The following is a 26,001-nucleotide window of genomic DNA, read 5'->3' as shown; positions in this document are numbered from 1 at the left end:
ACTTCATGTCAGGAGTTTGGAGGGCATGTCTGTGTGGAGAGAAATTAAAGAATTAAATATATATATATATATGTATATATATGTAAAATAATTTATTGCTTTGGGTGAGAGCTTTATTTGAATCTGTGAGTCTACAGAGACTGTTGGACATCACAAACTGTGCTTACCAGACTACAGCTCTGTGACTAGACTTGAAATTTCCTCATTACAGATTAAAACCCAAAATCCCAGTATTGAGATTCTAAACTGGGGACTGTGTGAACCACATGGGGATAATTACAAAACTCTTAGAAGAGACAGAGACAGAGAAGAGAAAAAGAAAAGCTAAATCTTTCCTTTAAAAATAAGCCTACTTGAAAAATTCCAAAGTATGTACAAGAAACACAATACCAAAAAAGCCAGCAAAATTAACACTCACTCCAGATAAAAGTATCTGAAACAGTTTGACAAAGACTTTAAAATGGATACAGTTGATCCTCATTATTTGTGGGTTACAGTCATTGTGAGTTCACTAGTTTTCAAATGTCCATCCATCCTCAGTTGTTTGCTGACAAGAGCAGAGTGGTCCAGATTTTCAGTTGCCAAGGAGCACTTTCCCAACTGAGGTGGAACAAGATGAGATGCTGTCTATATTTTTCAGCTCTCAGGCTGTAAACAGGTATTCCTTTCTATTTAGTCTATTTAATGCCAAATATTTCCCATCTTTCTGCTTTTTTTGTTGGTGCTATAGCTCTTTAAAATAACCCCAGCCACAATGCTGAAGTGTGCCTGATATTTCTAGGTTCACAAAGGCTGGTTAAGTGCTTATGGAGGAAATGAATGTTAGATAAGCTTTAATCAGTTATCAGAGTGCTGTCAGCTATGAATTCAGTGTTAATGAATCATCATCATTGTATTTTAATTAAGAAGTCTTTAAATAGAAACACATAAAGCAAAGCTACATTATTGCTCTGTTGGCTAAAGTGTTGTGACCAGAAATAAAACCAACTGTATTCCTCCTAGGAGTAATGGTTCACAATTCACTAATTCATTGTTTGTGTCAACTTTGTAGTATATAACTACCACAAATAATAAGAATTGACTGGGTTTCCCTGGTAGCTCAGCTGATAGAGAATCCGCCTGTAATGTGGGAGACCTGGGTTTAATCTCTGGGTTGGGAAGATCCCCTGGAGGAGGGCATGGCTACCCACTCTAGTATTCTTGCCTGGAGAATCCCCATGAACAGAGTAGCCTGGCAGAGCCCATGGGGATCACAAAAAGTCTAACACTACTGAGTGACTAGGCACCGCACAGTGTGTTGAAAAGAAACTCGTTGAGACTTAGCTACTAAAAATAAAGAGTGAATGAAAGAGGAAAGCTAGATAGAATTGAAGTAATATAGAGATGGATAAACAAAAGACTATTAGAAATTTTGCAATAAAACAGTGTAGTCACTGAAACAAAAATCTTAAGAGATAAATTGGTCACAAAGAGAAAAGAAATGAATTTAAAGATAGCAGTTAGAAATTTGTCTGAAATACAGCTCAGAATTCCAGAGAAACCTGACATGAAAGGGCCATTAAGAGAGAGCGAGTGAATAAAAGCTTCTAACATGCATGTAAAAGGAGTTTCCAAAGAAGAGAATGGAGGTAACAACATTTAGAATATCCCAGAAAGAAAAAGAGAGACGTGTCCTGAGACTAGAATTGCAATGAAAGTGTTGAGTGGAAAAAATAAAAATATACACCCAAATATAACATAGTCCAGTATCAGAAGAATAGTCCATCATTAAAGAGGAAAATATTAAAAGCTATCAGAGAAACAACAGATGACTCACAATGGAATGAAAATTAAATTAATGGCAGAAATTCTTAATCATAAGATTCTGAAAGGTAATGAGCTAAATATCTTCAAAGTGGTTCCAGAAAGTAGCTGTCACTGTAGAATTTGGTACCTTCATCTATCAACCAAGAGTATAGGCAGAGGGACTTCCCTGTTAGTCCAGTGGTTAAGAATCTGCCTTAGGATACCGTATGCCTTGAAGAACAAAGCCTGCGTGCACAACTCCTGAGCCAACACACCCCAACTAGAGAATCTGTGCGCTGCGAAGATCCCACACAACCCAGCAAAGATCCCATGTGCCACAACTAATAGCCAATACAGCCAAATAAATAAGTTTTTTTTTTTAAATAGTATAGATAAAATCAAATCATGTTCTTATGTACAAAGACAAGAGAATTTACAACCCACAGACTTTCACTAAAATAATTAATGCAGGATGTGTTTCAGAAAGAAAAAGTTCAACCCCAAAACAGGTGGGCATAGAAGAAAACAGTGATGAGCCCAAAGTGGTGTGACAGTGTCTTGTCTATGCACACACATTACATTGCTGTTGTGCCCTAATATTTCCTGTTCTCCTTTTCTAATGAACATATGGGAGGAGTGAACTTTTCTAACCCCTTGAAGTTAGGCATGACCATATGAGCAGCTTTGGCCACTGAAATATGAGTTGGAGTGAGTTTATTAATTTCAGGATGAAAAGATCAAGGGTCAGTTTGATATTCTCTATTCTCTGTTTTCCCTTGTAGTATTGACCAAGGAGACTGTGTTCTGAAACTTTCCTTCTCAAAGGGTGGTTTGGGGACCAGCAGCATCAGCATTTGCTAGACTCCCATGAGAACTGGAGAATCAGGTTCTGTCTCAGGCTGAAGAGTCAGAATCTTGACTTTAACACAGCCCCCAGATGACTCATATGTACATTAAAGTTTGAGAAGCCCTGTTCTAACAGATAGTATTGGCTTGGTCAAAAAACGTTCATTTGATCTTATAGAAAAACCTAAATGACCTTTTTTGATCAACCTATTATATCCTCTGTCAGCCTGGATTACTCAGTTACCCTATAGATAACAACTGCTCTGGAGAGTCAGAGGGTGCTTGAGTGAAAAATGAATTTTGTGCCGTTGAACCAGAGGTTTGCATCTTTAGTCATCTGATGTATCCTGTCAGTTGTAGTCAGTGTAATCTGCTATGTTGTTGTTCAGTAGCTCAGTCATGTCCAACTCTTTGCATTCCCATAGACTGCAGCATGCTAGGCTTCTCTATCCTTCACCACCTCTCAGAGTTTGCTCAAACTCATGTCCATTGAGTCAGTGATGCCATCCAACCATCTCATCCATCTCATCCTCTGTCATCCCCTTCTCCTTCTACCCTCAGTCTTCCCCAGCATCAGGGTCTTTTCCAGTGAGTCAGCTTTTCACATCAGGTGGACAAGATATTGGAGCTTTGGCATCAGTCCTAACAATGAATATTCAGGGTTGATTTCCTTTAGGATTGATTCCTGGTTTGATCTTGCTGTCTCAAGAGTCTCCTCCAGCACCACAGTTCAAAAGCATCAGTTCTTCAATGCTCAGCCTTCTTTATGGTCCGACTCTCACATCTGTACATAACTACTCACAAAACCGTAGCTTTGACTATGATAGGCAGAATGGTCTCCCAAAGATATCCATGCCCTAATTCCTGGAATCTGTGAGTATGCATTATGTTACATAGTGAAAAGGAATTTTCCAATGTGATTGAGGATACAGACCCTAAGACAGGATACAGACCCAGGTGTGCTGACTCTAATCATGTGGAGACTTAAAAGCAGACAGTTTTCTATAGCCAGAGGCAGAAGAAATTAGACTCCAAGCCCAAGAAGCATTTCATGTGCTACTCATTACTGGCTCTGAGATACAGGAAGTGACAGCCAAGGACTCAAGAGAGACTTCCGGGAGCTTGATGACCTCTGGCTGACAGCCAATAAGGAAAGAGGGACATCTGTCCCTCAGTACCATGTAAATGAACTTGGCCAACAACACAAATAAACTTGGAAGTGAACTCATCTCCAGATTCCAGAAAGGAACTTTGCCCTTCCAACACCATGACTTTGACCTTGTGAAGGAAAGTTGAGCCACCATGTACCTGGATTTCTGTTTTACAGAATTGTGAGATAATCAACTTTTGTTTCAAACACCTAAGTTTATGGTAATTTGTTAAGACAGCAAATAGAAAATGAATACAGTCAATAAACCAACTGTTGACCATTCACTTTGTTTTTATTTCATGTTTATGTGTTACTAGAATTTCAGTATTTAGCATATATTAAAATCCTCCCTTCCTTCAAGAAGATGATAGAGACATGAAATAAAGTTAGATTTTCAGAAACTTTAGATTGAATGTATATTTAAAACATAAAATGCCTATTAAAAGACTAGAAGTATAACCACTAGTTTCCAAACTAGGAGAAGAAACACTTGAAAATCAGTTCAGTTCAGTTCAGTCACTCAGTCGTGTCCGACTCTTTGCGACCCCATGAATCACAGCATGCCAGGCCTCCCTGTCCTACACCAACTCCCGGAGTTTACTCAAACTCATGTCCATCATGTCGGTGATGCCTTCCAGCCATCTCATCCTCTGTCGTCCCCTTCTCCCCTGCCCCCAATCCCTCCCAGCATCAGGGTCTTTTACAATGAATCAGCTCTTCACATCAAGTGGCCAAAGTATTGGAGTTTCAGCTTCAACATCAGTCCTTCCAATGAACACCCAGGACTGATTCCTTTATGATGTACTGGTTGGATCTCCTTGCAGTCCAAGGGACTCTCAAGAGTCTTCTCCAACACCATAGTTCAAAAGCATCAATTTTTCGGTGCTCAGCTTTCTTCACAGGCCAACTCTCACATCCGTACATGACTACTGGAAAAACCACACCCTTGACTAGACGGACCTTTGTTGGCAAAGTAATGTCTCTGCTTTTTAATATGCTATCTAGGTTGGTCATAACTTTCCTTCCAAGGAGTAAGCGTCTTTTAATTTCATGGCTACAGTCACCATCTGCAGTGATTTTGGAGGCCAGAAAAATAAAGTCTGACACTGTTTCCACTGTTTCCCCATCTATTTGCCATGAAGTGATGGGACCAGATGCCATGATCTTAGTTTTCTGAATGTTGAGCTTTAAGCCAACTTTTTCACTCTCCTCTTTCACTTTCATCAAGAGACTTTTTAGTTCCTCTTCACTTTCTGCCATAAGGGTGGTGTCATCTGCATATCTGAGGTTATTGGTATTTCTCCCGGAAATCTTGATTCCAGCTTGTGCTTCTTCCAGCCCAGCGTTTCTCATGATGTACTCTGCCTATAAGTTAAGCAAGCAGGGTGACAATATACAGCCTTGACGGACTCCTTTTCCTACTTGGATCCAGTCTGTTGTTCCATGTCCAGTTCTAACTGTTGCTTCCTAGAATCTTACTAATAGAAATTAGAGAAAAAATTTAAAAGGACAGTAAACAAATACAAAAACAAACTAGTGCTTCTTCAGACTTTACAAGGTAATGCCAAAGTTTTTACAGTGATTGCTTCAATTCACACCCCCAACCAGAATTATATACATTTTTGTTCCATATCCTTGCCAATGATTGTATTATATGTAGTTTTAATTTGTGTCTAATCTTATGGGTGTACTTCTGGAATATACCCAGCTTGGTCATATTTATTTTTTACATAGCATCTGGTTTTGGTTTGCTAATATTTTGTTTAAGACTTTTGCATCTATGTTTATGAGTAATTTTCTTTCTTACACAATCCTTATCTGGTTTTGATAGGATGAATTGGGAAGTGTTCTCTCTTTTTCTAGTCTATAAAAGACAAGACTTTTAAATTGACAAGACTTTTTTTTTTAATTGACAATTGACTTTTAAAAGGCAAGATTTAAATTTTAATCTTGCAATTGTCTGTTCCTTACATGTTTATTAAACTTTGCATGTAAAATCAGGGATGAATTTTTTTTTGAAAGAAGATTTTTAAAGTATTGTATTTCTTTAATACAATACAATACAATATTGTATTTCTTTAATAATTTCTGATTGTATTTCTTTAAAGGCACACAAAATATAGCATAATGGACAAGAGGATGATCTTTGGAGCCAAGTTACCTAGATTCAATCTCAACTTTGATGTATTAGCTATGTAAAAGTCATTGAACTGCACTGTGCCTCAGTTTACTTATCTGTAAAATGGGACACATATTGTTTTGAGGATTAAAGGAGTTGAAATATGTAAACAGTGTAGGAGATTGCCTGATATATAGTCTATTCTATGTACACATTTACTTTTATTGTTGTTATTTTTGTTCTTGAATCATTCCTTTTTTCTTGAATAATTTTTTTTCTGAGATGGGTTTTCAAATTGATTGGTTTAAAGCTGGCCATGTTTTTTCTGTTACTATCCTTTTAACTTTGTCTCGGGGGAGCTGTCTCCCTCAGCCTGATGATAAGGAGTTATCAAAGAAGGAAACTAGGAAGTGATGTTGTTGTTTACTCACTCAATCATGTCTGACTCTTTGCAGCCCCATGGACTGCAGCACACCAGGCCTCGCTGTCCCTCACCATCTCCTGAAGTTTGTCCAAGTTCATGTCCATTGCACTGGTGATGCCATCCAGCCATCTTATCTTCTGATGCCCTCTTCTCCTTCTGCCCTCAATCTTTCCCAGCATCAGGGACTTTTCCAATAAGTCAGCTGTTCACATCAGATGACCAAAATACTGGAGTTTCAACTTCAGCATCAGTCCTTCCAACAAGTATTCAGGATTGATTTCCCATAAGCTTGACTGGTTTGATATCCTTGCTGTCCAACGGACTCTCAGAAGTCTTCTCCAGCCCTATAGTCTGAAGGCATAGATTCTTTGGTGCTCCGCCTCGTTTACAGGCTAGCTCTCACAACTGTACATGACCACTGGAGAGAGAAAGAAAAAAATAGAAAGTGACACTCAAGCTTTAAGGACTCAGCCAGGTAAAAACAGGGAGGCTATATTGGATAATGTCAGCCAAAGCAGCAAAGCCTTGAGGGGATAGATATTCTGATGGAAAGTGTGGGGTGGTTGAGGAAAAGCAGGAAGATCTGAGGCTATGGAACAGGCGAAGCTAGGTCAGCTCCCTGCAGAAACCTGCTGAGACATTTGTTGTGTTGTCACAGCATACAGACAAGAGAACACAGACTGAGCCTGTTGCAGTACTGAGGACATTCAGGGGGAGAAACAGTTTCAGCAGCTCCTTTCCTTCACTCCTTTTCCAGGTTCAGCCTTATAGGGAGACCAAATAAAAAGGGAGGTCACCTTTGTTCAAAACGTATCCTCCAGTTTTGAATTGTCTACCATTCTCCCCATAATTCTGTCCTTAGAACAAAAGTTTGATTTATGGTCTCAACGTCTATCTTCCCCCTTTAAATAGTGAGCATCATTAAGGCAGAGAATATATCAGACCTTTCAGTATAGCCTAGTGTTTAGCTGCTGTCTCCATGCTTTGCAAATACATGAAATTAACAGCTATTGGGAGTGACTGTAATTCATCTAAACCTGACTGTAGATAACCTGAGTCAGTTTGCTTTCCTCTTTCATCTTCCCTAGTACAGTCCATGGAAGGAAATGGAAGTTTTCAGAGGAAGAGGAGAGGAAAATCAACTTGGGAACCTAGCACTCTTCAGCCCTCTGAGCTGGGACTCAGAGGCTATGCTTTAAGTTTTAGAGGACAACCTGAAAATACTGGGCTTCAGGGGTCAGGAAATATATTCCTCTAATTCTTTTTTGGTTTCTTAAAATATGCCCATAGTCCAAGATCAACAAACTAAGCAGCATGAGTGCAGATGAACAAAGTTGAGTGTTGTCATCCATTAAACTTATAACCCAGTAAATTTGGCACAGGATATTATTTGATTAGACTCATATGTTAAGACATTCATTCAAGTCCCTTTAATTAAAAATTACATTTAAACAACAAAATAAAGTAGTTCTAGAGGCAGCAAGGCAATGGGGAAGGCAAAGCTAGATGAAACAAGTACTGTCTCAGGCTCTTCCGAAGCCCCCAGGAGCTGTATAATTCTCCCCTCCATGGGATTGATAATAATAGTAATTTGTTGTTGTTGTTCCTTGTTCAGTTGCCAAGGCATGTCTGACTCTTTGCGACCCCATGGATTGCAACATGCCAGTCATCCCTGTCCCTCACCATCTCTCAGAATTTCCCAAGTTCATGTCCATTGACTTGGTGCTGTCATCCAATCATCTCATCTCCTGACACCCTCTTCTCCTTCTGCCTTCAATCTTTCCCAGCATCAGGGTCTTTTCCAATGAGTCTGCTGTTCGCATAAGGTGGCCAAAGTATTGAAGCTTCAGCTTCAGCATCAGTCTTTCCAAAAAAGTATTCAGAGTTGATTTACTTTAAGATTGACCAGTTTGATCTCCTTGTTGTCAAAGGGACTCTCAAGAGTAATACCTTACATTTATTGAGTGTTTATTATGTGTCAATATTGATTTAAACATTTTACTGGTACTAATTATTCATGTAGGTCCCATTTGTCTACAAAGCCATCATATGACAGTACCAGTCACCCTTATGCAAGGGTGTATACTGAGATCCTTCAGAGAGATAGGCTTTGGGGCATTTTTTTAGAAACTGACACCTTCCCCTATGTTCTGTAAAGAGTGTCCAGCAGTCCAGTTTATAGCTGCAGATTAAGGACCTGGTAAGAAAGGCATTAAAGGATGACTGATGGACCCTTCCTCTCCTGCAGGGTGAAGAGATCTCAGATGTGAAAGAGCTAAGATCAGTGACAGCATGTAGGTCCTAGGCTCCGAGGAATGGGGAAAATAAGGAAATTTAGAAAGAAAACAACAAACTAAGAAGCATGAACACATATGAACAACGTTGAGTGTTGTCAACCAGTAGACTTATAGTAAATTTAGCACAGGCTATTATTTGATTAGACTCATATGTTAAGACACTTGTTTAAGTCCCTTTAATTAAGAAAGAGAGCAAAAAATTGCTAGGTCCCACTTCACCACAGTAAAATAAAGAGTAAACTCCTTCTGTATAAGGGAAGCTTTTACTCCACCCTACAGCAACCTATGGTGGGACGGGTCTCCCTTCCAACCAGGGCCACTGCCTGACACCAACTGAAAAGAAACTCGGCATCCTGCTTCCTTTACTTTCTCCTTTGTTCTGATTCCATGGCTATTCAATTTTCTAAGGTAATCCCATTTTCCATGATTTCCCTGTTTTCTCTGGTGTTGCCATGTATGTATTAGTCACTCAGTCATGTCTGACCTTTTGCAACCCCATGAACTGTAGCCCGCCAGGTTCCTCTGTCCATGGAATTCTCCAGGCAAGAATACTGGAGTGAGTAGCCATTCCATTCTCCAGGGGATCTTCCTAACCCAGGGATTGAACCCAACTCTCCTGCATTGCAGGCAGATTCTTTACCATCTGAGCCATCAGTTTGGTTCAGTCGCTCCGTCGTGTACGACTCTTTGCAACCCTGTGAATCACAGCACACCAGGCCTCCCTGTCCATCACCAACTCCCAGAGTTTACTCAAATTCATGTCCATCAACTCGGCGATGCCATCCAGCCATCTCATCCTCTGTCGTCCCCGTCTCCTCCAGCCCCCAGTCCCTCCCAGCATCAGGGTCTTTTCCAACAAGTCAGCTCTTCACATGAGGTGGCCAAAGTATTGGAGTTTTAGCTTCAGCATCAGTCCTTCCAATGAACACCCAGGACTGATCTCCTTCAGGATGGACTGGTTGGATCTCCTTGCAATCCAAGGGACTCTCAAGAGTCTTCTCCAATACCATAGTTCAAAAGCATCAATTTTTTGGCACTCAGCTTTCTTCACAGTCCAACTCTCACATCCATACATGACTACTGGGAATAGCCTTGACTAGACGGACCTTTGTTGGCAAAGTAATGTCTCTGCTTTTTAATATGCTATCTAGGTTGGTCATAACTTTCCTTCCAAGGAGTAAGTATCTTTTAATTTCATGGCTGCAATCACCATCTGCAGTGATTTTGGAGGCCAGAAAAATAAAGTCTGACATTGTTTCCACTGTTTCCCCATCTGTTTGCCATGAAGTGATGGGACCAGATGCCATGATCTTAGTTTTCTGAATGTTGAGCTTTAAGCCAACTTTTTCACTCTCCTCTTTCACTTTCATCAAGAGGCTTTTTAGTTCCTCTTCACTTTCTGCTGTAAGGGTGGTGTCATCTGCGTATCTGAGGTTATTGACAATTCTCCCAGCAATTTTGATTCCAGCTTGTGCTTCCTCCTGCCCAGCATCTCTCATGATGTACTCTGCATATAAGTTAAATAAACAGGGTGACAATATACAGCCTTGATGTACTCCTTTCCCAATTTGGAACCAGTCTGTTGTTCCATGTCCAGTTCTAACTGTTGCTTTCTCACCTGCATACAGATTTCTCAAGAGGCAGGTCAGGTGGTCTGGTATTCCCATCTCTTTCAGAATTTTCCACAGTTTATTGTGATCCACACAGTCAAAGGCTTTGGCATAGTCAATAAAGTAGAAATAGATGTTTTTCTGGAACTCTCTTGATTTTTTGATGATCCAGTGGATGTGCTGGATAAGTATCCTCTAATTTATCAAGCATGAATTCTAACATTCAGTATGGAAAGTATTGTCAGCATATTCATGATGAAGCTTCTAGCCAATTGAGGATACTTCTTTTAAAGGATCAGTTTATATAGTAAATCATGAACTTGGGCTTCTAGAACTGGAATTCTGATCTAGAAGTTGGAAAGAAACGAGGGAAGGAAGAGAGAGAAAGTCATTAACCTCTTGATCATTTTATCCACGGGAATTCATTTCACAGACTATAAGGAAAGACCCAGCTAATGTTCACTGGTACCATGGACCATCTAAGGACATCTGATTTCCTCTCTTTGAAAAATATGATACAAGAGAGCATCTTGTCTCTTGCCAGGACTTCTTGTATTCTTGTAATCAGAGTTAGAACCTACCATCCAAAGAGGAATTTGGCTGAGAGAAGGCGCTATTCCATTCCACTGATTGGAGAAGAGATATCTATCTCCTCTACCCGTGGATCTGGAATATTTTCCAAATTGGGAAGCAGCTCCACTCCTAATATAAACTTCAGTGAACTGACTGGATAATAATTCAAATAGCAGGCTGATGTCAGCTTTGTACAAACTAACATAGGAACCTTAAATTGTGTGCTACAAAAACTTACCTAAAGAGTAACCTAGAAGTATTTCAAGTACTCAAGTACAAAGGTATTTCAAGAAGTATTCATGGTACTGTATTACATAGCTCCAGAAAAGAACTTTGGTTAGATACAGTGCCAGGAAAACAGAGAGCTGTCAGGATTCCACGACAGCTGAAAAGAGTTAAGCTTGCAGGCAACACTGGACACCTTGTTATATAGACTGGGAGGTAGAGAACAGAAGAGAATAGTCTTCTCTGAGTTGTCTAATGTGTGCTCCCTGTCCAAAAGTAGAGCATGATTGTGAAGCCTTTTCTAAGTTGAAATGGCATTAAACGAATAAGCAGTTACCTCAGGACACATCTTGCTCACAGATGGACAGGATAGAGATAAAGCACGATGCTCACAGTCACAGTAGGTTTGATGCTGAGGGTAGTTCCCAGGGAAGGGTAGTGCAACATTCCCTGCTTGGAGTGGGTGTCTAGGCTCACTGCCAAATAAACACATTGCTTTTACCTTTTCTTGTAAAAGCAAAAATCCTCTTCAGGTTTCTTTCAGTTAGCGACAACAGAGGCAACAGAGGATGAGGTGGTGGATGGCATCACTGACCCCATGGACATGAGTATGAGCAAAACCAGGGAGATAGTGAAGGACAGGGAAACCTGGAGTGGTGCTGCAGTTCACGGGGTTGCAAAGAGTCGGAGATGACCTAGCAACGAAACAACAACAGCATATGTACCATCTTTTATAAAAGCAAAGTGACATAAAGCAAACTTTGGATAAGTAGGGTACACCTGTATTTATCTTTGAATTGCTCTGGATGGAGTCTTTTAACAGTTTTCTTTAAGCAACTGGCATAAGCACCAGAAGACAACTTCAGTCTTCTGCCTTCATATTTGCTCTCTTGTCATACATCAAGCTTTATTACCTTTCAGTTCAGGTCAATTCAGTCGCTCAGTCTTGTCGGACAACCCCAAGGACTGCAGCATGGACCCTCATGTCATCGAGTCGTTGATGCCATCCAACCAGCTCACCCTCTGTTGTCCCCTTCTCCTCCTGCCTTCAGTCTTTTCCAGCATCAGGGTCTTTTCCAATGAGTCAGTTCTTTGCATCAGGTGGCCAAAATGTTGGAGCTTCAGTCCTTCCAGTGAATATTCAGGACTGATTTCCTTTAGGATTGACTGGTTTCCACTTATAAATGGAAACATAATGAACTTGTGTACAACAGGCCCCAGTAGTTGTAACAGCTTAAGTGTTTACATGCTAAAATGTTTCCTTTATAGGAGTCATTCCTCTAACCCTACTCTCCACCACAAATATTTTGGTAAATACATTCTGAAAACAAACAATGAAAAACTTGTTGACTTGTAGGCCTTTAAAATGAAATTGTATGCCATGTTCCAAGAATGATTACTGATTATCACTTTAAATATGTTAATTTGGGGAGAGAGGAGAGTATTTATTTTAGACAAAAAATAGTGAAAAGTTAGAAATGCTGATTTAAGAAAAGATAGTGCTAAATCGTTGCTATTTCAGAGAAATGGACTAAAAATAATAAAAGCCCTCAAGGAATGAATATTTTCAAAACTGAGAGAATTTAAGAGTCTAATATGACAAACAACAACCATTCCTACAAATACCTCTAGGGAATTGGATTCCAAAAGTCTGTATTGCTCAAAGGAGGGGAAAAGGAAAAATGCACAATAAAAGCTACCCATGGGGGAAAAAAATCCAAACTTTTAAAATGAAATGTTTTAAATGTTTTTACTTAGTTCAGCTTTCAAATGCCTGGAGACATTAAAAACTAGCCAAGCAGAGCATTTGTTTTCAGATAATAAGCTGTAATCGAGTAACTAGGGTGGGGTTAATGATTTTTTATGTCATACATTTTGACTCTCTTATGTCTGGACCAGGATAAACACATTTGCAGTAGTTTAGAGCTGTTTAATATACCTATAACCAGCATTCCCTTAAGTGGACCCAGAGTAGGACAGACCCAAAGCTTGAATAAGCTCAAGAGTTCCATATTATTTTATAGAATCACAAATCTGTAAAGATATTATTTTATTGGGTCCGAACGTGATCCATAGTAAGGCGTTAAAATGGATAATGATTAATTTTCATAGGTACTGATTTCCTTTAAATACATTCTTTTCCGGAAGCATTGATGGTTTGGAAGGAAAATAAAGAAAATCTGTAAATCTTTTATACCAGGAAAAAAGAGAACAAACCAAAGGACTCTTAAATGTGTCACGTATACATGAAAACATAATATCCCAAGGATGTCTCTTGGTATTTTCAAATAGGAAGAAGAATGAGCCAAGAGTGGCGTTTTCCTACTGTGGCACCACCCTCCAAAATCAACCCCATTTTCTGTTCTTTGCACTCATAGTGATGTGTTTGATATTTAAATATTATGCTCTTGAAATATAATAGAATTGTCTGCATACAGACTGTCTAGACAGGGCAGGGACTATGTCTGTTTAATTTCATTTTTCATAGCAACTAGCAGTCTTGAACAAATAAATACTTTTGATGATGATGTTGATGTGAGTATAATAAGCAGGTGGCCAAAATGGGGGATAAAGTTTGATATCTTAACGTTAGTGCTCTATAGTACATGCCTGTAACACTGAGTGCTATATAAAATTTATAAATCTCCAGCTATTTATGAGATAAGAAATTATTTTACCACATTTCATGTTTGATTATATTGCCTTGTTAAATTTGTTTACGTGGAGAAGGAAATATCAGTCCACCTATTCAGAAAATAAGCAAGAATTCCTACTCACTTTTCCTACTGTCTGAAATGAAAAGTATTTTTATAAATCTGTATTTTAAAGAAGAAAAAACAGATTATTCACAAGGTTTTGTAAGATTCCCTCATTAGGAAGCTATGAAGATTTAGATTTCCTGCAAGATTTTAAGAAAACAGAATAGGAATTTCTATGATGAAAGACATGTGTTTCATTTAATCAATGTGTTAGTTATTCATTCTAAAAAATATTTGAGTACTGGTACATAACAGCAAGAAAGCCAAATAGTCAAGGGTCTTTATCCTCCTGGAGCTCATACTTTAGTGGAAAGGCACAGACCAAAAAAAAAAAAAAAAAAAAAAGTAATCATTATAAATAAATTATGTGATGTACTTGAAGGACATTAAGTGTGATGGGGAAAAAAAAAGTTGAGAGAATTAAAAGTAGTGGGAACTGCAATTTTGCGTAGAAAAGTCAGGGTAGGTCTCACTGAGAAGGTGATATTTGAGCAAAGACTTGATAGAGGTTGAGGTTAATTAGACTCTTGGAATCTGAGCAAAGAAAATTTCAGGCAACAGTGAATGTGTCGTGTAATAAGTATATTCTCGGAATGTTCAAGGTGTAATGGGAATCTAGTGTGACTGGAGGCTGGGGAGAAAGGAAGACAATATGAGATGATGGGGCCAGACCCTTACCTCTGTCTGCGATGAGAGTTTTGGCTTTTAATCTGAGTGAAGCCATTGCAGTATCATAGCAGAGACGTGACACAATCTGCTTTCTGCTTTAATAAGATCATTGTGGCTGCTCTGACAGCAGTCTCTTGGAAAGTAATGGTGGTAGAAGGAAGATCAATGAGGAGACTATTTAATAATGCTGGAAAGACATGATGGGGGCTTGGCTGAGATAGTGGTCAGCTTTTGTATACTTCTGTGGATAGAACCAGCCTTTCCTGACAGTTTAGATGTGGGAGTCAAGGATTCTTCCAAGGCAGTGGTTCTCAAAGTGTGGTCACTAAATCAACAAAATATCCGCTTCACTGGGGAACCTGTTAAAACCATAAATTATTTTACTCCTGCCCCCCCATCCAAATCTATTGACTCAGAAATTCTGGAGGGTGGAGCTCTAATAATCTGAGTTTTTAAAATTTACTTACCATCTATTTATTTATTTTTGGCCTTACCACGTAGCATATGAGATCCTAGTTCCCAGACCAAGGATTGCATTCTCCTGAAGTGAGAAGCATAGAGTCCCAACCACTGAGCCACCAGGGAAGTCCCTGATCTGGTATTTTGATCAAGCCTTCCGAATGATTCTGATGTACGCTCAAGTGTAAGAACCGCTGCTTTAAGATATGGGGCCTGAAAAGGATGGAGTTGACATTGACTGGTATAGTAAAGGCTGAAGAGGATACAGGTTTGGGGGTGGGGGCGAGGGGAATCGGGGATTTGGCTTTGTACATGTTGAGTTTGTGATGTCTTAGACGTACAGGTGGTGAGGAGGCAGTTGTATATATGAGTCTGGCATTGGAAACTCATATATACAGGAGAGGGGAGTCTGAGTTGGAAATAGAAAGTGAAACATTAATTATGTTTCTGAGCACAAAATATCATATTAGATTGGATAGCATCAGTGGATAATTACTGTTTAGTAGTTTCAGCTTAACTTCAAGTAAAAGAGACAGAAAGCCAAGTAATACAGCCAAATATATTTTTAAGGAAAGGTGTCTGCTTAAGGGTGCTAAGAGATTTCAGAACTTTCAGTTCAGTTCAGTTGCTCAGTCGTGTCCGACTCTTTGCAACCCCATGAATCGCAGCACGCCAGGCCTCCCTGTTCACCACCAACTCCCGGAGTTTACTCTGGGAACTTTAGGGGTATATTTTGAGAACTTTAGGGGGTATATTTTTATGAGCTTCCATCTATTTTTTGTAGAGGAATCTTTTACAGTAGTTTTTTCCCATTTTACCATCTGTACATTGAATTTTCCTAATGTTTTCAGGGTAAAACTCAAAACTACTAAAATTTTTCTAAAGTCATCAAGTATCTGATGAATTTCTGTATACATTTTCATCATAGAATAGCAATCCCAAATTTCTAGAGGATAGCATGGTGGTGGTGGTTTAGTTGCTAAGTCGTGTCTGACTCTTGCGAACCCATGGACTGTACCCTGCCAGGCTCCTCTGTCCTTGGGATTCTCCAGGCAAGAATACTGGAGTGGGTTGCCATTTCCTTCTCCAGAGGATCTTCCCAACCCAGGAATCAAACCCAGGTCTCCTGCATTGCAGGCAGATTCTTTACCCACTGAGCTGTGATGGAAGTCCAGAGGATAGGGGAGATGCCTTATTAAGCATTGATCGTTTTCTTGCACAGTATCTTTTCTGGAGGGTAGGTGATTAGGGCAGGATGGAGGGGAGATCCAATATTCTGAGGAATATTTCAAGGTAGGGGATTGCAGTAAGAAGGATCGATTTCTTTAGTTACTAAGTCCATGCAGTCACTTGCAATATAATTTCCAGGATTTTCTTGATACTGTCAGATATAAATATTGACTTTATGAATAATAAGCTTCCCCGGTGGCTCAGATGGTAAAGAATCTGCCTGCAATGCAAGAGATCTGGGTTCAATCCCTGGGTCGTAAAGATCCTCTGGAGAAGGGAATGGCAACACACTCCAGTATCCTTGCCTGGAGAAATCCCGAGGGCAGAAGAACCTGGCCGGCTACACTCCACGGGGTCACAAAGAGTCAGACACGACTGAGCAACTAACACTTTCTTTCACTTATATATAACACCATGGAATCAGAATGTGGCATTTATATCATGCCACTCATGTAATACTTTAAATTAAACAGCAACATTAGCAGAAAAGCCAACCACCAAATGTTTAAGGATAGAGGCAAACAGAAGGCCATCCCTCAGGAAGGTAAATGTCATCTTTAAAAAGAGAAAAAAATAAAGTCATGTTTTTCCTGACCCTAAATCTGTAAGCTGTATATTTTTTTCAAAACCGTTTTAAAGGCCTTTCTGATGTTGCCACCTTAGCTGCTGCTATATAATCGTCCACATTCCACCCAGTGAATCAACTCTGGGAAGCCATACCCTCTCTTGTCCCACATGTAGTCTGATCCACCTGTCATCATCAGGGGACATCTGGGATCCATCTTATCTTCCCCACTGTCTAGTTGATTAACCAGAAAATGTTTTGAATTGGATTCATATATGGCAGAACTCCACGAACTTTATGAATTATAATGGAAGCACATTAAAGGTCAGTTTGTATTTTTGTGCTTTTAAAGAAAAAGAAAAAACTCTGACATGGTTAGAATTGAGTGCTTAAAACTTGGAGTGAAAAATATATTAAGTGGCTAAATACAGTAATTCATGGGATCATCCGACTATATTAAATAAAATATTTTTCTTTCAGGGTGAGGAAGTTCTAGCTCAGTAGCCTAACACAGTTGTCAATATTCAGGCATTATAGTTAGTTGGAAAGAGACAGAAAGCCAAAAAAGAATGTGTTCTTTTGCTCTCTCACACTCTAATTCTCCTGGATGGTGTCTCTAGCTGAAAGCTGGTGATCTTTAGTCCAGAGCATCCTTCCCACACCATACTTTTTGCCAGATTCTTGGTGGGGGATATATTTAGTTTAGATAGCTACTAGACTTCAGCAATTTTGTCTTAATCATTACTACCTATGAGATACTTCAAAGATAATGCCCAGGATAGGATGTCAAAGCAGTTAGGGCATCAGTTTCCAAAGCTGACTTTTAGGAGAATCAGAAATTATAGTGGTTTTATGGATCAAACTATAATTCAGAACTAAAAATGATGTACATGATGAATCTGTATACAAGTAAGAGTTATTTTGCTGTAATTATTATTATGATACTATGGGACAAAAAACCATGATGACTTTGCTTGAGTTTCCACTCCTGCAGCTGGATGATTCCAGATGCTTCAGGGGTTCAGTGAATGTCTTGAACTATGCTTGAGATGTTTTGGGTTCAACAAAAGAAGCTTTTGCCAAATCCTTCTTCCCTTAATTTTTAAGCATGTGTATTTCAAGGGAAATTTGATTCATATGTTTCTGATTCATTTACACTTAAATCATCAAAATGTTATTTTGTAAGAGCTATTTGATGTCCAAGAAGCTTTCTGAACCTGTTTTATAAATCCTCTTAAGTCCTTTTTCTTAAAACAGGAAGTTGCATTTTGCCAAGTACAAATAAACTCAAACGTTAAAAAGGTTCAAGTTCAGTTTCCAATTCTGAACTCCAGGTTTTAAGTGCATTCTCAATTTAGCAAAATATATTTTCCCACCCCACAGAAGTAGGGGCAGGAGGAAAGACTGTAGTGATGAAAGTGAGTAGAGGTGTTCACAAATGTTATTATTCTCAGAGATATTTCCCTAGTTGTGAAAGTTTATAAAACCTGTGGCAGGTGTTCTTGGAGCTAGTAGATATAGGTGAATTGAGAACAGGAACATCTGTCTGCTTGTTGATTTTCCGTGATATGTTTAAATATGTCTACTTTTTGTCACAGAAAAGAAAACCTAGAAGTCTTAATAGTTTAACTTCACTTTTTAAAATTTTACCTTTGACTGACTTTCAGTCTTATTTATTTTGGTAAAGATGGGAAGACTCAAGACATTTTGTTGAGCAGGAGGGATTCATAAGAAACTCTATAGTTTTATGTCTGTACTAAGGTGATGTAACTTCAATTTTAAAATGTAATTGACATTCTTTTCTTAAAATTGGATAAATGCAGAAAATTTTCTCAGGTTCCTATTAAGAGGTCTCTTAACTATACATTATCCTTGTAACTTAATGCACCTGAACCTGAAATCCCCTTATGGCTGATTCATTTTCATTTATTAAAAGAAAGTAAGAGCAATTATAATGGGGTTGGGGACAACTCTAAAACAGTTTGCTTGATGTTCCACTTTATCACTATTTCTTATATTCAGTTCAGTTCAGTTGCTCAGTCGTGTCTGACTCTTTGTGACCCCATGGACCACAGTACGCCAGGCCTCCCTGTCTATTACCAACTCCCAGAGTTTACTGAAACTCATGTCCAATGAGTCAGTGATGCCATCCAACCATCTCATCCTCTGTCGCCCGCTTCTACTCCTGTCCTCAATCTTTCCCAGGATCAGGGTCTTTTCAAAAGTCAGCTCTTCACATCAGGTGGCCAAGGTATTGGAGTTTTAGCTTCAACATCAGTCCCTCCAATGAACACTCAGAACTGATCTCCTTTAGGATGGACTAGTTGGACCTCCTTGCAGTCCAAGGGACTCTCAAGAGTCTTCTCCAACACCACAATTCAAAGGCATCAATTTTTTGGTGCTCAGCTTTCTTCACAGTCCAACTCTCACATCCATAATGACCACTGGAAAAACCATAGCCTTGACTAGATGGATCTTTGTTGGCAAAGTAATGTCTCTGCTTTTTAATATGCTATCTAGGTTGGTCATAACTTTCCTTCCAAGGAGTATGTGTCTTTTAATTTCATGGCTGCAATCACCATCTGCAGTGATTTTGAGCCCATAAAGATAAAGTCTGCCACTGTTTCCACTGTTTCACTATCAATTTGCCATGAGGTGATGGGACCAGATGCCATGATCTTAGTTTTCTGAATGTTGAGCTTTAAGCCAACTTTTTCATTCTCCTCTTTCACTTTCATCAAGAGGCTTTTTAGTTCCTCTTCACTTTCTGCCATAAGGGTGGTGTCATCTGCGTATCTGAGGTTATTGATATTTCTCCTGCAATCTTGATTCCAGCTTGTGCTTCCTCCAGCCCAACATTTCTCATGATGTACTCTGCATATAAGTTAAATAAGCAGGGTGACAATATACAGCCTTGATGTACTCCTTTCCCAATTTGGAACCAGTCTGTTGTTCCGTGTCCAGTTCTAATTGTTGCCTCCTGAACTGCATACTGATTTCTCAAGAGGCAGGTCAGGTGGTCTGGTATTCCCACCTCTTTCAGAATTTTCCACAGTTTGTGGTGATCCACACAGTCGAAGGCTTTGGCATAGTCAGTAAAGCAGAAGTGGATGTTTTTCTGGAACTCTCTTGCTTTTTCGATGATCCAGCAGATGTTGGCAATTTGATCTCTGGTTCCTCTGCCTTTTCTAAAACCAGCTTGAACATCTGGAAGTTCATGGTTCACATATTGCTAAAGCCTAGCTTGGAGACTTTTGAGCATTACTTTGCTAGCATGTGAGATGAGTGCAATTGTGCAGTACTTGAACATATTTTGGCATTGCCTTTCTATGGGATTGGAATGAAAACTGACCTTTTTCAGTCCTGTGGCCACTGCTGAGTTTTCCAAATCTGCTGATATATTGAGTGAAGCACTTTCACAGCATCATCTTTCAGGATTTGAAATAGCTCAACTAGAATTCCATCACCTCTACTAGCTTTGTTCATAGTGATGCTTCCTAAGGCCCACTTGACTTGACATTCTAGGATATCTGGCTCTAGGTGAGTGATCACACCATCATGATTATCTGAGTCATGAAGATCTTTTTTGTACAGTTCTTCTGTGTATTCTTACCACCTTTTCTTATTATCTTCTGCTTCTTTTAGGTCCATACCGTTTCTGTTCTTTATTGAGCCCATCTTTTCATGAAATAGTCCCTTGGTATCTCAAATTTCTTTGAAGAGATCTCTAGTCTTTCCCATTCTATTGTTTTCCTCTATCTCTTTGCATTGATCACTGAGGAAAGCTTTCTTATCTCTTCTTGCTATTCTTTGGAACTCTGGATTCAAATGGGTATATCTTTCCTTCTCTCCTTTGCTTTTTGCTTGTCTTCTTTTCACAGCTATTTGGAAGGCCTCCTCAGACAGCCATTTTGCTTTTTTGCATTTCTTTTTCTTGGGGATGGTCTTGATCCCTGTCTCCTGTACAATGTCACGAACCTCCGTCCATAGTTCATCAGGCTCTCTGTCTATTAGATCTAGTCCCTTAAATCTATTTCTCACTTCCACTGTATAATTGTATCAGATCTAGTCTCTTAAATCTATTTCTCACTTCCACTGTATAATTGTAAGGGATTTGATTTAGGTCATACCTGAATGGTCTAGTGGTTTCCCCCACTTTCTTCAATTCAGGTCTGAATTTAGCAAAAGCATTTCATGATCTGAGCAACAGTCCATTCCTGGTCTTTGTTTTTGCTAACTGTGTAGAGCTTCTCCATCTTTGGCTGCAAAGAATATAATCAATCTGATTTCGGTGTTGGCCATCTGGTGATGTCCATGTATAGTCTTCTCTTGTGATGTTGGAAGAGGGCATTTGTTATGACCAGTGCATTTTCTTGGCAAAACTCTATTAGCCTTTGCCCTGCTTCATTCTGTACTCCAAAGTCAAATTTGCCTGTTACTCCAGATGTTTCTTGACTTCCTAGTTTTGCATTCCAGTCCCCTATTATGAAAAGGACATCTATTTTGAGTGTAGTCCATCCATGAACCACATTTTTTGGGTGTGGTCCATTCATGGACCACATTTCTTCTATACTGCTGAGTAATTAAGTGATTCTTGGAATGACAGGTATTATGCAACTGAAAATGCTTTACTTAAAAATTGTTAATTACACTCTCAGTTCAACCATGGAAGCCCCCTTGCAGCAGCCACTTTGGAAATATGTTTTATAAAGCTGATTTTATTAAACTTGCTAAACAAGGGGAAAGAGCACCTTGACAGTCTAATTTCTCAAATGGGTAATTTAGGGAAGAAGATGTGCAGAGTTTGGGGGCCATAGTTAGTCACAGGGTTGTTTCAGGATGGAAGCTAATTAATGAAGCCTAGTTGGAGAATGGTAGGATTTGTAAACTGGGCAAGTTGCGATATTGTTTTTGGAACATAAGTTCATGAATAATTAATATTAAATTAGTCTGTGCTCTTATCTTTGAACACATTGTTCTGAAAGGAGCTGGTATTAAAACATTTAAGTTTAGAGAACTTGTGCTACGTCATACTATCTATTGTTTTCTGACTTATAGAATAGGATTGCAGATTGCGAATTTTGTTTTATTTCTCGCAACAAGCTACCTATCACAACAAACAAAGTACGACACACACATATTGACTTGTTTAATGACCATTAACTTTTTTCATACAATATTCATAATCAATTAAGCCTGTTGAGTACCTATGTATCTGTAAAATACAATAGAAATTATCCTTTTCCTTTAATTCTACATCTTACTCACTCTCAGAATGTATGTGATACTAACAATGAAATGCCTTTCAGAATTTATGTTGTATTTTGAGCTAGTTTAATATCATCTAAAATAAGTGTTTAGTTGTCTACACCCAGTTTTGCCTAGAAAGAATTTATGCCTTCTGAAATGTTAGAGCCTTATATGCCACTTAATAGTAATGAGCGCTAGTGGTAAAGAACCCACTTGCCAACACAGGAGATGTAAGAGACGCGGGTTCCATCCCTGGATTGGGAAGATCCCCTGGAGGAGTGCATGGCAACCCACTCCAGTGTTCTTGCCTGGAGAATCCTATGGACAGAGGAGCCCAGTGGGTACAGCTCATATAGTAGTAAAGATTTAGACACAACTGAAGCAACTTAGCATGCTTGCAGTAACACTGAATTTTGAGAAAAGAGACAGTGTTCATTTTGTAAAATAGCATAATGCAATTCTCCCAATGCTTATTTACATGTAAATGATTTTCAGAGGAAAAACCCTTGTTAAAGAGAACTCTTAAAAAGGATAATGAAGTAACCAGGTGTTGGCTCTGGTAAAGTATCTATCTGCAATGCAGAAGACACAGCTTTGATCCCTGGGTCAGGAAGATCCCCAGGAGTAGGAAATGACAGCCCACTTCAGTATTCTTGCCTGGAAAATCCCATGGACATCGGAGCCTGGCGGGCTAGTATCCGTCAGATCTATTTCAAGCTGGTTTCTTTCCCATTTTACTTCTATCGGAAAATGTATTTCAAGCTGATGACTTTCTCAAATTTCTACATTTTGAGAGCCAAATAATCATATGACCTTTTAGATGCTATGGGAGGATCCATCTGTAGTGATAGAACATTTACTTTGTTTCCTATGACTTGGAGCATTCTGCTGCTCTAGGTTTCTGTTTGAGGCTTTTCTTTTAACCTATGCTTCTCCCACCCTTCTTTTTCTTCTCCAGGACTGTCCACCAGAAGCAGGTGATTTCCGAGCACAGCAGTGCTCAGCTCATAATGATGTCAAATACCATGGTCAGTTTTATGAATGGCTTCCTGTGTCTAATGACCCTGACAACCCATGTTCCCTCAAGTGTCAGGCCAAAGGAACAGCCCTGGTTGTTGAACTTGCACCTAAAGTCTTAGATGGGACTCGTTGCTACACAGAATCTTTGGATATGTGCATCAGTGGTTTGTGCCAAGTAAGTACCAGCTTCTTTGCATTCTATTTTTCTGGAGGGATTTGTGTCAATAGCTTTTGTGCAGTCCCGCTATCTAAGTGTTAGCGTTTTCTACCGTTGATAAGTGATGACCCATTGGAAAATTGAGGTTCAACGTCAGTTAAAACTATAAGAGCTTTATTTTATATTAAGGAAAATTGGGCTAGAGTTTTTCTTTCTTTCCTCATGTCTCACTTGAATATAGTAGAATAAAACTTCAATATTGTATATCATGTTTGTACTAGATTTTGAAATTACCTCTACTTTGGTTGTTCCTGAAATAATAGTGTGTGTGTGTATGTGTGTGTGTGTGAGCACGCGCGCACGCATGTGTGTGTATGTGTATTTGTATGTGGAGGCATCAACTTTCATTTATTTGTAGCTTCAGAGTTTCTCAGGTAAGATTTCTTCTAAAATCTCCAAGTATACTATAGGAGAATTTGTTGTTTCTTTATCATGACTACAATTTTATTGAAAATTTAGACAACTGTAGGAAAAGGCATGCCAGCGCCAACTTTCAGGTCAAAATTTCAGCCAGAAAAATCTTTTAAATGGAGATAGCAAAGAGATTTGATTTTTGGTGTAAATTTACCAATGTCTACTTTAGTAGAGGAGGTGGGGGAGGCACTTATCTGGAGGCTCAGCAGTAAAAAATGCAGGAGACACAGAATCAGTCTCTGGGTTGGGAAGATCCCCCCGGAGAAGGAAATGACAACCCACTCCAGTATTCTTGCCTGGAGAATTCCATGGACAGAGGAGCCTGGCAGACTACAGTCCATGGGGCCGCAAAGAGTCGGACATGACTTAGCGACTAAATTCCAATGACTTTAGTGGGGAGTTAGTAAGATGAGGGAGAGTTAGCATGTTTGCTGTCTTGATTTCGAAATCTATGCTTTGGATTAGGATGATAAGCCAAGTTTCAGGAACAAGCAGTTGCTCCAGTGTCCCCTGTGCTATACTTCACCATATAATGTTATATTTCACAAAGTAGACATTTTGAGAATCTTTGCCTCTTCCAAGAAGACATTGTTTGAAATTTTTATGTCTTCAGAATTTCAGATATCACAATTAGCAATTTAAGAATAAATGTAAAATGTGTTTCAGTAATTGGTTGTTTCAAATTCACGTTTCTTTAAAACCTAACTCTATTCAGACGTAAAAGAAGTAACTATAGTGCAAATGACAAGAGATATGAGATGCCCTACGAGGTTCTGTGTATGTGAGAGGGCCACAGACATATTAAGCCTTCATGAGGTCTGGAATGATAAGGCAGAGAAATTGTGGCAAGTCCAAGCACTTCTTAGGTAACAAGATGGAGTGATATTTACATATCTGAAGGTTTCATGTGAATTTCAGCTATGAATTTAAATATAGAATCTTACTGTTTTAAAGCTGGGAAAAGCCCAAGAGGTGATCTAATCACCAACCTAAAAAGTGGTATATTTGAATATCATTTGTGATATTTGGTGTTAGTTTCTTGCTCTAAGACTCTCAGTTTCTGTTGAGATGGAGTTATGAAAGATGCAAAAGCTTTGGGAATGACAGAATTGTAAACCAAATAGATACAGAAAAGGGACTGTGTTGTTGGGAATGGTAACTAATAATAATAATTTCTTTTGTATGTATACTGTTTGAACAAAACAAGACAGTTTTCCATTTTGTCAATGAGAATAAATGAGGGACCAGAAAAATTTGTGTGATTTTCTGCAAGTTATATGATTGGTCATGGTAGAAATTTCAGGCCCCTTTATATCTATTCCAAAGTTGTATGTCCTATATTACACTGATGAATGAACCAAAATAAACAAGATAGCCTGGTAAATTCGGTTTCATTTGTTTTTATTGCATAGGAATTCAGCAGAGCCTCTTGCTTTCCAAATTAATCCTGCTAACTGGCTTCATGTATGTTGGCAAATGAAGCAACAGTAAATATGCCTCCCCAACTTAGATTCTTAGAAGTATGACCTGTTAGATTTGGGGGCAAATGTAAATTACAGAATATCTGAAAAGAATGGTGGCTTATACATGGAAATTATAATCAGTTATTATTATTTACTTGTCTTGTTAGAGGCAATAGTAGGGTAAAGGAGATGGTAAAGTTCAGATTGTATCTAGGCACTAGCAAGTAGCAGAATATCCCCAGCGATACAGTAAGGAGAGAGAGAGGTATTTGGGGAGTAAATCATGGTGGCTTGAATGTTAGACAGGATTATGGTCAACAGTGGGTGGCCAAGAAAGAGTTTTGGTGGAAAATAGCCAATCCAAGCTCTTTTTAGAAAGTTGAGTATAGCTACAGTTATAGGATGCTCAAAGTGGACCACTTACAGGAGCCTGGAGGTAAGGAGACCAGCTTGAAAAAGAGACTCTTAGAGCAGCCAAGATGAAGAAAAGCATGAGCCTGGCCCAGGCCAGTGACAGCAGGAACGGAAAGGAAACAATGCCTAAAACCAGGAAGAAGTTTTCATTTTGACTATGACAAGAGCAAGGGAATAGTTTTTTAAAAACAAAAAGAAATACATCAAATTAATCATGCTCAGGGAATCAAAAACTACCACTTTTATTATGAATTTATAAGGGATATCATTTTGAATCCTTGTTACCATTACCATAATAGCCTGTGTTTTCATGATTAAAACCTACTTGGGTTTTGTAAAAAGGAGAGAAGAATTAGAAAGAGACCACAATAAGAGAGGAATATGATAGAAGCTTTCCCAAATGGATAACAATCCTAAAAATGTGCATAACTTTGCAGATAAAAACTGTAACATTATTCTTTGGGGAAGACCCGTGAAGGGAATGGCAATGCACTCCAGTATTTTTGCCTGGG

At 39.0% G+C, this 26,001-nt stretch overlaps 1 protein-coding gene across 3 annotated transcripts in view; it reads left to right on the top strand.

Annotated features, from left to right (window-relative positions):
* ADAMTSL1 (ADAMTS like 1) overlaps positions 1–26,001 on the top strand; it is a 479,825-nt gene that overhangs the window by 99,525 nt on the left and 354,299 nt on the right. For all 3 annotated transcript variants that reach the window (XM_065908168.1, XM_065908169.1, XM_065908167.1), the window contains one exon: positions 22,920–23,156. In XM_065908168.1, the coding sequence (XP_065764240.1) occupies positions 22,920–23,156 (237 nt within the window). The remainder of the gene's footprint in view (positions 1–22,919; positions 23,157–26,001) is intronic.

The sequence above is a fragment of the Muntiacus reevesi genome, chromosome 17, assembly GCF_963930625.1.
Source record: "Muntiacus reevesi chromosome 17, mMunRee1.1, whole genome shotgun sequence".
Taxonomy (NCBI): Eukaryota; Metazoa; Chordata; class Mammalia; order Artiodactyla; family Cervidae; genus Muntiacus; species Muntiacus reevesi.
Note: the sequence above shows the minus strand (reverse complement) of the source record. Positions and strands in the feature narration are given on the sequence as shown.